The 12,651-nt window shown below is 41.1% G+C and overlaps 1 protein-coding gene across 1 annotated transcript; it reads right to left on the reverse strand.

Annotated features, from left to right (window-relative positions):
- Positions 1 to 341: 341 nt before the first annotated feature.
- NDUFB6 (NADH:ubiquinone oxidoreductase subunit B6) lies at positions 342 to 12,600 on the reverse strand. The gene is made up of 4 exons (XM_034410562.3): positions 8,117 to 12,600; positions 5,652 to 5,744; positions 1,337 to 1,381; positions 342 to 516 (listed from the first exon to the last, which is right to left on the reverse strand). Exons 1-4 carry the CDS (start codon positions 8,540 to 8,542, stop codon positions 439 to 441), a joined length of 642 nt encoding a protein of 213 aa, XP_034266453.2. The 5' UTR covers positions 8,543 to 12,600; the 3' UTR covers positions 342 to 438.
- Positions 12,601 to 12,651: the final 51 nt, after the last annotated feature.

Genomic DNA, 12,651 nt, shown 5'->3' on the forward strand with positions numbered 1-12,651 from the left:
AATTAAATTTTCTCCAAGCTTAGTAAACCAGTAAGCACTAACCCTCCTGTCTATTTGTTCTGGATATATTTACAATGGTCTCCTCACTGAAACTTTGATGTCAATAGCTTCAGGGTTCAAAGTGGCTTACCTGAATGAAGAAAGTTTATCTTCTTTGGCTGCTATGTACATCTTTTATTTCATGTTACTTATCTTTTAATGTTGTTTCTATGTTGTATGTTTTCTAAGGCCTATCAATAACCAAAATACTTTGTTGTTGGATTCAGTATCTATACATGATTAGTGACTACCCTTAGAGACCATCCCAGCACTGCCTCTCACATATACACACATTAGCCATAAATCATTAAATTTCTTATTGTCCATTTTGAATTATATATTCATTTACATAGGAAACAGTAAAGTAAGTGTTTTCATTTTACAGGTCCTAAGAGTCTCTCAGTCCTCACAAAATGGTATTTCTGCTGCAGTTCCATGTGATGGTGGAGGAATTCCTTTTTCCTCCATCCTGTCTCCCTGATAATAATAAAAAAAGAAATCAGAATATGAAAATATTTTAAGGAAAACATATTCTAAGTACCTCCACATTTTTGTTTTGCAGAAGATTTGGAATTATTTATGCATGATTTATGCAAGACATTTTTCTTAACTTAGAAATCCTCGTTATATAACAAATTGGTGTAGGATAGGGGTGTCAAACTGGCGGCCCATGGGCCGGATGCATCAAGTGCAGGCCACGCCCAACTGTTCTGCAAAGGCAAAAGTCACAATACGTCACGTGACCTGATCAAGTTTGACACCCATGGTGTAGGACAAACAGTGTTAGCCACAATAACTTTGTATTACCATAAAAATAAATCTTTTTACAGGTCATAAGAGTAAATGTCTACTTCAAACCTGTATTTGTAACTGGAGTTCAGTATTCAGAATTAAAGAAATGGCTACTACAGAGAACATTCTAATGCCATCTAAGCAATGAAGCAACATATCCATTATTTTCAAAGAATATTTTTGTGTTCCCTTTCTAATTTAGTAGATGTTCCTGACTGAGGAAGGAATTAAAGATACTGAGCAAATTTTAGTCCTGTCTTAGCAACTGGGTGACTTTGGGCTAGTACCTCAGAGAGAGGCATTTAGGAAGCCTTAGGAAGAAAGGCCAAATGACTTCTGAAGAGCCTTACCAAGAAAACTGCAAGTCACCTTAGTAAAAAATGATTTAAAGGCAAAAATTAAATGAAATACAATAAGCCTATATTTTCCTTAATTTATAAACTTAGGTGGCTTGGGTTTTTTTTACACAAATAGATGTTACATAGAATATTAGAAGACAACTTACTGGATATATTGTATGCTTTTTTTCAATAATACCATGGGGAGTAACCTGCAAATGAAAACAGCAGAATGATTATGAAGTACCATATTTTTCAGACTATAAGACGCTCCGAAGTATAAGAGCACCTAACTTTTGGGGAGGAAAACAAGAGGGAAAAAAATCTGCCTCTGCCTCCCAGCAATTTACCTCCTTGCAGTGAATAGCAAACAGCCTGGTCAGCTTCAGCACAGCCTGATTTAGCACAAGCAGCTGATTGGCGGTTGGGGCCTCCCCGAATATCACTGATCAGCTGTTCCAAGCTGTGGGGATCACCACCGCCCATCGCTGCCCATTCCTGCTGCCGCCTATCTCTGCCTCTATGCGCCCCATTTCTGCCTCCATGCATCCCATTTTTGGCCCGTTCCAGGCGGCGGGGATTGCTGCCACCACCTATCCCCGCTGCCTGGAAGGGGCCAAAAACAGGACATGCAGAGGTCAAAAATGGGACGCGCAGAGGCCAAAACTGGGGCATGCGGAGGTGATGATAGGCAGCAGCAGCGATGGGCGGCGACTGCGGCAACGGGCAGTGGTGATCCCTGCAGCCTGGAACAGTTGATAGGTGGTATTCCAGGAGGCCGATCCAACCGCCAGTCAGCTGCTTGTGCTAAATCAGGCTGTGCTGAAGCTGATCAGGCTGTTTGCTGCAAGGAGGTAAATTGCTGGGAGGCAGAGACCAAAGGTTGGGGGCCGGCAATATTCGCTGTATAAGATGCACAGACATTTCCACCCACTTTTTGGGAGGGAAAAAGTGCGTCTTATATACCGAAAAATACAGTAAGTAATAAGTTGGACATTCTTTGGAATTTATCATATAGACTTTTCCCATCTTAGTATCTTTCCAATTCCTTATACTATGGAATCAGTACATTTGACCTCAATGTATTCTCAGCAAAATTCTCTGCAACCAATTAAAATCAGAATATAGACACTTTCACAAATAGGAGGAACTCATTTTTTATTAGGCTTTTTTATTTTTTATTTCCCAAGTTACACAGGTGCTTACTAAATACTGTATTTTTTGGAGTATAAGACGCACTGGAGTATAAGACGCAGCTTAGTTTTTGGGGAGGAAAATAGGGAAAAAAAATAATTCTGCCTACCAGGTATTCACCTGGCTAGCGTCCTTAGCCTGGTCAGCTTCAGCACATTCGTTCACTGGTTTTGAGCGTGCGCTAGTTGGGGCTGAAAAACAGCTTCAAAAGCACAGCTGATTGTCGGAGAGATTTCCAGTGACTAAAGCAGGCAAAGCATGGAAGGGATAAGATAAGGCAGCAGCTGTTCCTGGTAGCTATTTTGGGTACCGCACATCACGTTTTCAGCCTCCAAACGCATTGTGTTTTCGGGCGGTGACCGGCGGCGATGTGCTTTGGCGATCCCCGCAGCCTTGAAGGGCTCTCAAACGCAATGGCGAAGCCCAAAAACACAAACCATTGTCGGTGGCAATCTCTGCAGAAAGGAAGAGGACATGCAGAGGCCGAAGGGTGGGGGCCGAAGGGTGGGTGGGGCTACATTTGGAGTGTAAGACGCATCCAAATTTTCAGCCTCTTTTAGGGGGAAAAAAGTGTGTCTTATACTCCAAAAAATATGGTATATTACTGGTACAGTCAAATGGCAGTATTAGAATGGGGAATAGGGGTACTGGTCAAAAAGTTAACTGAAGGTCTTGCATATAGCAAACAGATGTTTGCAAAGTTGAAGCTGATCACACTAAGATTCTATTTCAGTTTCAAAGAAAGGCCCAGGTCACTGCAGAAACATCTGTACGTCATTGATGCTAAGTGCTTCATTAGTTTTATTTTAATTTAAAACTTTGAATTTTACTGCAGAGCTGGGGCTAAATCCAACAGATAATTCCATTTTTAGAACCTTAGTTCCATTTACAAATTTAATTCAAACCAAATATAAAACAATGTATTGTTATGCAATACCTTGAGCCAAAATTCATCCCGTCTGTCTGACTACGTATGTATGATTGCTAATGCTCATGAACTGGAAAGAACTATAAAACCATTGTGCAAGAATTTGGCCTCCATCAATCTATGGTCAGTCGAATACTGCATGATAAGGAAAAAGCAGTAACTCAATGCAGTAAGTTGGGAAGATGACCTTGAAGAAAATGGGCAAGAACTATCATAGAAGGGGCCTGAAAAATTCCTTATGTCCTGGGAATTAGAAGTATTTAGAAGAGACTTGAGCAGGCTCCTCCCTGACATAAGTGTCAAACTGGTGGCCTGCGTGTCGGATGCATCATGCACACCCATCCATTCCGCAAATGGGAAAAACGTTGTGAAATGTCATGTGATGGCAACGGGACGTCGTAAGTTTGACACCCGTGTACTAGCCTATCTCAAGAAAAAACAGCTCTACCCTGTTTCCCCCAAAATAAGACTGATAACCCCTGATAATAAGCCCAATTGGGCAATAAGGCCAAGCGCTTATTTCAAGGTTCAAAAAAATATAAGACAGGGTCTTATTTTCGGGGAAACACGGTAATCTTCCAGTGGAGTCAGTTTCCTGAAGGACACATGGTTATTCTTCCCAGGAATGGTGATCCAACACATATTCAGCCCAACAGCAAGACGTACAATACTCTTGTTAGGTCCCCAAACAACCCCCGAGAACTGCAGGCCATTCTTGCTTTTTCTGATGCCAATGTTCATAAATCCACTGTAAGAAATGTTCTGAATAAGAGTGCTGTGAACTGGAAGAAACCACTGCTGTAGTGGTTGAAAGCAGATTTCTCACCCCAGTACTCTCTGCTTGTTTTGTCAAACAATATGGATGATATAGCAGGCTGTTCGAACAATGCCATGTTGACAGATGAAGCGAAAGCAGAACCACTAGGTATTAATGAAAAACACTACAGGTTTTTTTTTTGGGGGGGGGACCATTGATACACTGCATTCCAACAAAAGATCCTCACCGCAACCATGGAAAATGATGGTGGAATCAACATGGCTCAGGGCAGTTTTCTGACCTGTGACCCAAATTGCTCACGATTATTGAGTGAACAATGGATAATTTGTAGCAGATATCAAGGCAGGATACATTAGCTAAAATGGCTACCACTCGGGAGGAGAGGAGATTGGGGGGAAACTTAGGCTGGAACAGTGGGTGGAAACAAAGAAATGTAATAGGGAGAAATGTAATGCCACTAAGTGAGACAAATAAAAGAAACATATACAGGATGGGGAAAATCTTGCTCAAGAGCAGCATATATAAGGAGAACTTCACTGTACTAGCGGATCACAAGCTCAACATGTCCCAGCAGTGTAATGCAGCTGCAAAAAAAAAAAAAAAAAAAAGCCAGTGATATCTCGAGGAGCCTCAAGAGAAACAGATATCAGATGGCTCTACTCAGCCTTAGGCCTCATCTGGAGTATCATGTTCAGCCCTCCACAACTCAGTTTAAAAGATATTGATAAACTGGAGCTAGTCCAGAGAAGGGCTAGCAACATGGTGAAAAGATTGGAAATCAAGTCCTACAAGCCAAGAAATGATTAAAAGATCTAGATAAGGTTAGCATAGGAGTCAGCAACCTGCGGCTCTGGAGCCGCATGTGGCTCTTTCACCCTCTGCTGCAGCTCCCTGTCACTCAAAATATGTGTCACAACCGCCAATGTGTGACACCCACCGACATGTGATTTATTGAGCTTTTCAACCCCCGGTAGGCCAACCATGGATAAATCCAAGAAAAGTTTCAGAAGAAAACAGAACGTTTAATTCAACTACATATGCTAGTTTTGTGGCCGCTCAAGAAATAGTCAGGCACGGGAAGGGTTTTGTGGCTCCCCATGTTTTCTTATCTGTGGGAAACGGGTCCAAATGGCTCTTTGAGTGTTTAAGGTTGCAGACCCCTGGGTTAGCAGTAGAGAGGTTTAAAAGGAGATGTGATAGCTAGCTCAAATATTTGAAGGGCTTCACCCTGTAAAGGGTTCTGACTAATTCTCACTTGTTTCTAGTAAGACTAGAATTAATGGGATGAAACTTCAAAGAGATAAAGAAAAACATACTGACAGGAGAAACTATCAATCTTCTCTTCCCTGGAAGTTTCCAAAGAAAAGCTGGATAGTCCTATATCAGGGATGAGGCAATGAATGTTGCAGTGCACAGAGAATTCAATTTGGTGACCTCTTAGGTCACTTTAAACTCCACAATTCAGGACCGTACTACCAAATGTCTATGGAGATTCTCAGTCATCCAGGCTTTCTAATATCGGAAATAAAATATGTTATTGGAATTAAATCAGCCAAAAGATACATCCCTCATACATACATACCTTTACATGATACTTTACAATATAATGTGCAATCCATAGAGGAATAATAAGGTTAATTATAGTAAATTTTCCAGCATTGTAGACATTGAATACCTAAAAATAATTTTAAAAATTAGTTCTTTGACACTTGATTACATCAATACAATTTCATTGAATTTTTTTAAATTTAAAAATTATGTTTAATGTTATTTTTATGTAATAGCAAACTATGATACAATCCTGTAGGAATAAATCTCCTTTGCCTTCTGGAATAGCCTCAAGGTAAGAGAAATTTATCTGTACATATTTATTTATCCTGCACTAAACTATAATTTTATGCCATAAAGCTAATTCATTCCAAATAAGTTTTCATAAATCAGTTTGTTGGGTCCAGATAGGAAAATTCACACAAAATGAAAGACAAGCTTCTCAGCTTTTTCCACCATGCTGAAAGATAAAAGGTGCCTTGCAGCTTGTGGTTATCGAAGAGACTTTATATAAATTTTCTTTATCCCCAAATTAAGAACTTTCACATATTGCTCAATTCCTTTATGAAAATAGCCTGTTTTGTTCACCAAATATCCCAGATATATTACAGAAAAACATCACCCAGGCCTCACTTCCTTTGTAGAACACTGTGCCTTTTAATTGCATCAGTTGTAATTTAGTTTTTCAGAGATTTTTAAAAAGAGAAGGCTGAAAAACACTGTATTAGAAAATATTCCTGGGTTTCAATGGAGTTACTTCAAACGTATGTATGTATTAAAGATATTTTGTTGTTATTTTGGCCATACTGGGACACTGAATAATATTAATCACCTTTGTCCTTGGAGAGTATACAGGTAGTCCTCAACTTACAATAGTTCATTTAGTGACCATTTAAACTTACAACAGTACTGAATAAAGTAACTTATGACCATTTTTCACAATTACATCTTTTGCAGCATTCCCCATGATCATGTGATCAAAATTCAGGTGCTTGGCAACTGGTTCATATTTATGACCATTGCTGCATCCTAAGATCCTGTGATCACCTTTTGTGGCCTCCTGACAAGCAAAGTCATTGCTTAGCACATTGTAAACCGCCCTGAGTCTCCGGAGAAGGGCGGCATATAAATCAAATTTAAAAAAAAAAAAAAAGTCAATGGGGAAGCCAGATTCACTTAACAACTGGGTTACTAATTTATCAGCTGCTGATTCATTTAACAACTGTGGCAAGGAAAGTTGTAAAATGGGGCAAAACTCACTAACAAATGTCTCACTTAACAACCAAAATTGTGGGCTCCATTGTGGTCATAAGTCAAAGGACTACCTGTATGCAGGTAATGGCTGTGATTCTCCTTTCTTCAATCTCTTATTTTTTTGTCTATTTTCTACTATGCTTTTATTTTATCTTGTTTACATCATGCCCCACTCAGACTCAATCTAAAATAGGGGCAGTATCTAAATCCAACCCAGTCAATAAAGCTCAATAAACAAAACCCAGGAAGATCTGATTTGCTAGGGACATTTACATGTTTTATTATGGGGAGCCTTACCATATATATCATTATATTTACCTTAACACACTTTTTAAAACTCGAAAATGTTAAGCTTTCCTGGGAGAATGGCATGACCAAATGACCTACAGATTCAATACCTGTCCTCTACTGTAAAAAGACACCACTAGTTACTAGAGAAGCATCTTTAAGCAAGATGTCAAGAAGAGGTTGTGTATGTGGGTATTAAAACCACACAAATCATAACATGTGTCTGCTAAGAATAGCATAGGAATAGGAATACCGTGTTTCCCCAAAAATAAGACCCCGTCTTATATTTTTTTTGAACCCTGAAATAAGTGCTTGCCCTTATTGCCATGTGCTCAAAAGCCCGATTGGGCTTCTTATCAGGGGATGTCTTATTTTGGGGGAAACAGGGTAGGGATAGGGATAGGGATAGGGATGGGGATGGGGATGGGATATAGGAATAGAATGGGATGGGATGGGATGGGATGGGATGGGATGGGATGGGATGGGATGGGATGGGATGGGATGGGATGGGATAGGATAGGATAGGATAGGATAGGATAGGATAGGATAGGATAGGATAGGATATAGGAATGGAATAGAATAGAATAGAAATAAGAATAGAATAGAATAGAATAGAATAGAATAGAATAGAATAGAATAGAATAGAATAGAATTCTTTATTGGCCAAGTGTGATTGGACACATAAGGAATTTGTCTTGGTGCATACGCTCTCAGTGTAGTAGCACTTGTCGGATCTCACATCCAGAGGACCAGGGAGTCCTTTAATCCTAATAAAATGTAGGGTTGCAATCTTAAAAGATTAAAACTTTGCTTTGCTTTAGTAGAGCACCTTCCCTGAAACTGGTGCCCGGGCCAGATGTTGTACTACAACCCTCATCGTCCTCAGCCCCCGTCCCCGGAAGGCACCACCCAGGCTAACCCGACGGGAACCCCCCCCCCTATTCTCCTGGGCTTCACCTGTCTCTTCCACAATCTCTCGGGCTGGAGGAAACGCTGCCAGAAACCTTCCACCCAGCCGAGCTTCCGCGGGGGAAGGACGGGTTCCCGGGGGCTCAGCTCCTGGTCTTTGAGCCAGCGGCGCCGGAGATCTCGCAGCTGCTGGCGCCGGAGCTTCTCATCCGGTGTGTAGCCGATCACCTCCTCGGGGAGGTCTCTGGGTTGCAACCCCGATCCCCGCGACATCTTGGCCATCCTCGATCTCGGACAGTGTTTCTGCCCCGCGCCTCTCTGCGCCTGCGCGACCTTCCTGAGGAGAGAGGACAGTCCTGGGAGGGAGGGAGAGGGACGGAGGGAGGCGTGGGCGGACGCCACTTCCGAGTCGCGTGCCCAGCCATAGAGATAGGAATAAAGACAAGCGATATCAGACGCTATACGAAAGGGCATCTGCTTCCGGTTGTTTTAGCTTGTCCATAGATTTTCCTATTTCTTCATTATTTTTGTCCCTCATGATTACTGATTACAGCCAGCTGAGGAACTCTGGGAACTGAAGTCCACAAGTCTTATAAATTGCCAAGGTTGGAGACCCCTGGAGTAGACAGAGCGACTCTAAAGCGCCTTGAAATCTCTTCGTTTTGTATTTTAAAACGAGCGGGAAAGGATTTCCCCTACTTTTTCCCAACCGCTCCCCCCACTTAGCTTGAATGCCTTTTCTATATGCAAAAGAGTGATTCCTAATAAAGTAATTGTATATAATATAGGCACAACATACATAATTATGTGCTGCGTTTATTGTGTTATATTAATTATAATATTCAGGATGCCTGAGCTGTCCCATCCGCAGCGTCTCAAGTCACCTCTGAGGGGTCCTTGGGGTTGGTTTTTTTCTTGCAGACATTTCATTAGTTTCCTTTGTGCCCATGAAAGTGTAAAAGGGAGCTAAAATTGTTCCCTCAGGCAGTTTAGCCGGCTAGAAGTGCAAGCATGTCTAAATTGGGAACTTAAAATGAAAGGCATAATGGATATGGATGGATGGTGGGAGAGCTTCTTGTTCTCTTGATGTCTCTGTAATAATTTTATAGAAGTCAGCAAGAAGTGAAAAGCACTTGGGAAGAAAATGAGGATATCTTTCATCAGGAAATTAATTAAATGACTTCCTCATCTTGGGCTTAAGACAATGGGAAATACATTGGCAGATGCTGGGATGCCCAATCACAAGTTGATTATTCTTGCATCCCCCCCCCCAAAAAAACCTGGAAATCAATCCAAAATGTGTCATTGCCCCCCAGGAAACAAAAAAATAAATAAATGCAAATTTGAAGGAATCTGAAGGAGGGGGGGTCACTCTCTAATGATAAGGATTTAGCTGTGTTTTCCCTTTATAACCCTAAATAGGTCATGACAATATGTTTACGGTACATCTTTCTCCCTTAACATGACATCTGATAAGGGTGAAAGGGTGGTAGAAAAACAAAGTTTGACAATATTTGATAGAGGCTCCATGGAATGGTATGGTCTACCTGAGAACAAAAATAAATCCCCCCCCCCAAACTTTTGGTTCTGGAACTAATCCATTCACTCAAGGAATATGTACTCATGTATCTCCGAGCTCTGCAAGATTTCATTCTAGGGAGTTAAGCATGGGGAGATATTAAAATTCATGTTTAGCTGGAGCAAATATGGTAGGAATGAACTGGGCAGTTTAAGTCTTGCCTTAGGACTATTGGCTTCACCTTTATCCTATCACAGTATGGAAACCAGCCATCTGGGGCAATGCCCGCCACATGAGTATGGCACACATTGCCACAATGCTAACCTTTTCTGATTTATTTTCCCTAAAGGAAAAAGATATGTGGAATTAAGGCATACAAATTCTTCCTGTTCTGGTAAGCTAATTTTTTCTAACAACTAATCTGCCTCCTGTCTGACCACAGGTCATTGAAGGTGGAGAAGCCACTCACCTCCCCTAGTCTATGGAACAGAAACTTTGTGGAAACCAGAACCTGCCTTCCTCTTGGTAAGCAGGTTGAGCCTTGATAGTACAGTGGTCTAGAGCACCCTGTTATTAACACAGCTGCCTGCAATTACTGCAGGTTTGAATCTCACCAAGGCTCAAGGTTGACTCAGCCTTCCATCCTTTCTAAGGTAGGTAAATTGAGGACCCAGTTGTGGGGGCAATAAACTGACTTTGTATAAATATACAAAAGTATGAAGGCTATTGCTTAGCGCATTGTAAGCCGCCCTGAGTCTCTAGAGAAGGGCGGCATATAAATCATTTTTTTTTTTAAAAAAACACAACTGAGAGAACTACAGAAGGAAACTGAGAAAATGCACAATGACATCAACATGGCACTATTGTGTGTAGATGTTTGGTGAGAAGTAGAACCCTAGCTTCACACAATAATGGCTACTGATTGTCTTTTGATTCGGTAGACTTCAATAGGAAGCTGTCAAGAGAAACTACAGCCACTTCAGAAAGAATTCTCCAAACGTATGAACATTATACTGTAGGAAGTTAGCACCCACCCCTCTCCTAGGAAAATGAGATATTTTAGGAAATATTAAAAGGGCAGAATATTTCCCCTAAAAGGGAGTCAGAAACTCAGCCCCCCCCCCTTTGTCAATGGGCCATTAAGGCCTGGGCCAGTCTATTCTACATAACAAAGATCTACTTCCTTCAGGCAGAACCATAGTAGGAATTGCCCAAAGCACTTTCACTACATCATCACCCAGCAAGAGTCAACCAAGCCTGGGACTGAAATGACAACCTACAAAGTTACCCCTGCATGGCCCCATGGGAATCTGATAACCAATCAGAACACAAGCTCAAATTCAAACCCAGAGAGGGTATAAAACCCAGGGACTCAGAATCTCTTCCCTTTTCTGCCCAGGATCTCAAGCCATGTGATTCTGTTCATCAATAAACCTTTCCAAACAATTTCTATGAATCCGGTGTCTTTTTCTCCACTTGGAACCCTAACCCAGATGGACATTTCTTCCAACAATACGACAATGAACTTGGTTAGCCTTTAGTAACCGCAATGTCCTTTTTTTTTTTTTACTGCACCTCTTCCTGATCACTACAGATGCTGAAAAGAGCAATCTGACTTTAGCTACCAGATTGGCATCACACAACCATATAATGATTGAATTCATACTAGGCCTGATGCTATAGTAGTTTAGTGGATCAGTGGGATGGTGAAAATTTGGGTGTTGATCTGAATGCATGTAAATTACTTGCATGCTTCCATCTGTTGTGTGTATTTATTGTTGATGTACCATGTATCTACAATGCACATATAGGCAAACAAGACCTTAGTACTCCTATCACGTGACCTTCCAGGGAATACTTGCAGAAGATTGGACATGGTAGACTGTGAGGGTTGTAACCTGTTGGAATAATTGGCCTTATATTTATGTTTTCAAATCAATTTTCCTCCTAAAAAGGATTTTTTGCTCCATAGAAGAGAGGGATTGCATGGCTTGCAACATGTTAAACAAGACAGCCAACACTACACCAGGTTCACCAACTGAGTGGAAAGGATATTTTTCTTAATGATATGTCCTCCAACCTTGCTGTACATTTAACCTTCCTGAAAGGTTGCTCAGTATGTACACAACCTATGGAGGGTGTTCCTTAGTTGAAAGCTCCTCATGACACTGCTTTTCTTGATACATATTATTTTTAGTCACTAGAGTAACTCATGAAGATATAAGTATATGGATACTTACACCTTTTCTTGATACAGGTGATACTGCATGTATTGCAAGCCTTCCCAGATTAAGGCAATTTTTGTTGGAAATATGGCTCATTGTATTTGGACTTTTAAGGTCTCTGCTGAGCTAAAAACCAGTCAAACCCCAAAGCATAACTGGTTTTGGATATGATATATATACAGATACATATAAGGAATGGAAATCTTCCTTTCATTCTGTGCTCCTTGGTTTCTGCCAGGGTTGGGGGTTGCTGAATTAGAATTTGCCTTTCTCAATATTCCAGTATCGCTTGATACCATTAGAAGACTACAAACTGAAGTCTGAAGTCTCTTCATTGTCTCAAATTGTTATTCAGAACCCTGTGGCTCTAGATTTTTTACTGGCAGATCAAGGTGGAGTTTGTGCACTCATTAATACTAGTGGCTGTACCCAGGGGTAAAATCCAGCAGGTTCTGGAGAACTGGTAGCGGAAATTTTGAGTAGTTCAGAGAACCGGCAAATACCACCTCTGGCTGGTCCCAGAGTGGTGTGGGAATGGGGATTTTGCAGTATCCTTTCCCTGGAGTGGGGTGGAAATAGAGATTTTGCAGTATCCTTCCTCTGCCATGCCCACCAAGCCACACCATGCCCACCAAGCCACGCCCACAGAACCAGTAGTATAAAAAATTGAATTTCACCACTGGTTGTACCTCTCAACAGAGCCAGGTTGTTTGTAGATGTACAAGTTATTTTAACTCAGTATGCTTTTTCTCATACTATAGTACCGTGTTTCCCCCAAAATAAGACCCTGTCTTATATTTTTTGAACTCTGAAATAAGCACTTGGCCTTATTGCCATGC

Source organism: Pantherophis guttatus, chromosome 2 (assembly GCF_059756535.1).
Source record: "Pantherophis guttatus breed Tessera chromosome 2, ASM5975653v1, whole genome shotgun sequence".
Taxonomy (NCBI): domain Eukaryota; kingdom Metazoa; phylum Chordata; class Lepidosauria; order Squamata; family Colubridae; genus Pantherophis; species Pantherophis guttatus.

Bases quoted from the DNA above. Each gene is read 5' to 3' on its own strand.
- NDUFB6 (XM_034410562.3), bottom strand. From the start codon at position 8,542: ATGCCCTTTCGTATAGCGTCTGATATCGCTTGTCTTTATTCCTATCTC. The intron at 5,745-8,116 runs GTGAAGCCCAGG...AATTATTTTTAG, and splicing joins AGAGATTGTGGAAGAGACAG to GTATTCAATGTCTACAATGC. The intron at 1,382-5,651 runs GTATGTATGTAT...TTTCATTTGCAG, and splicing joins TTGTAAAGTATCATGTAAAG to GTTACTCCCCATGGTATTAT.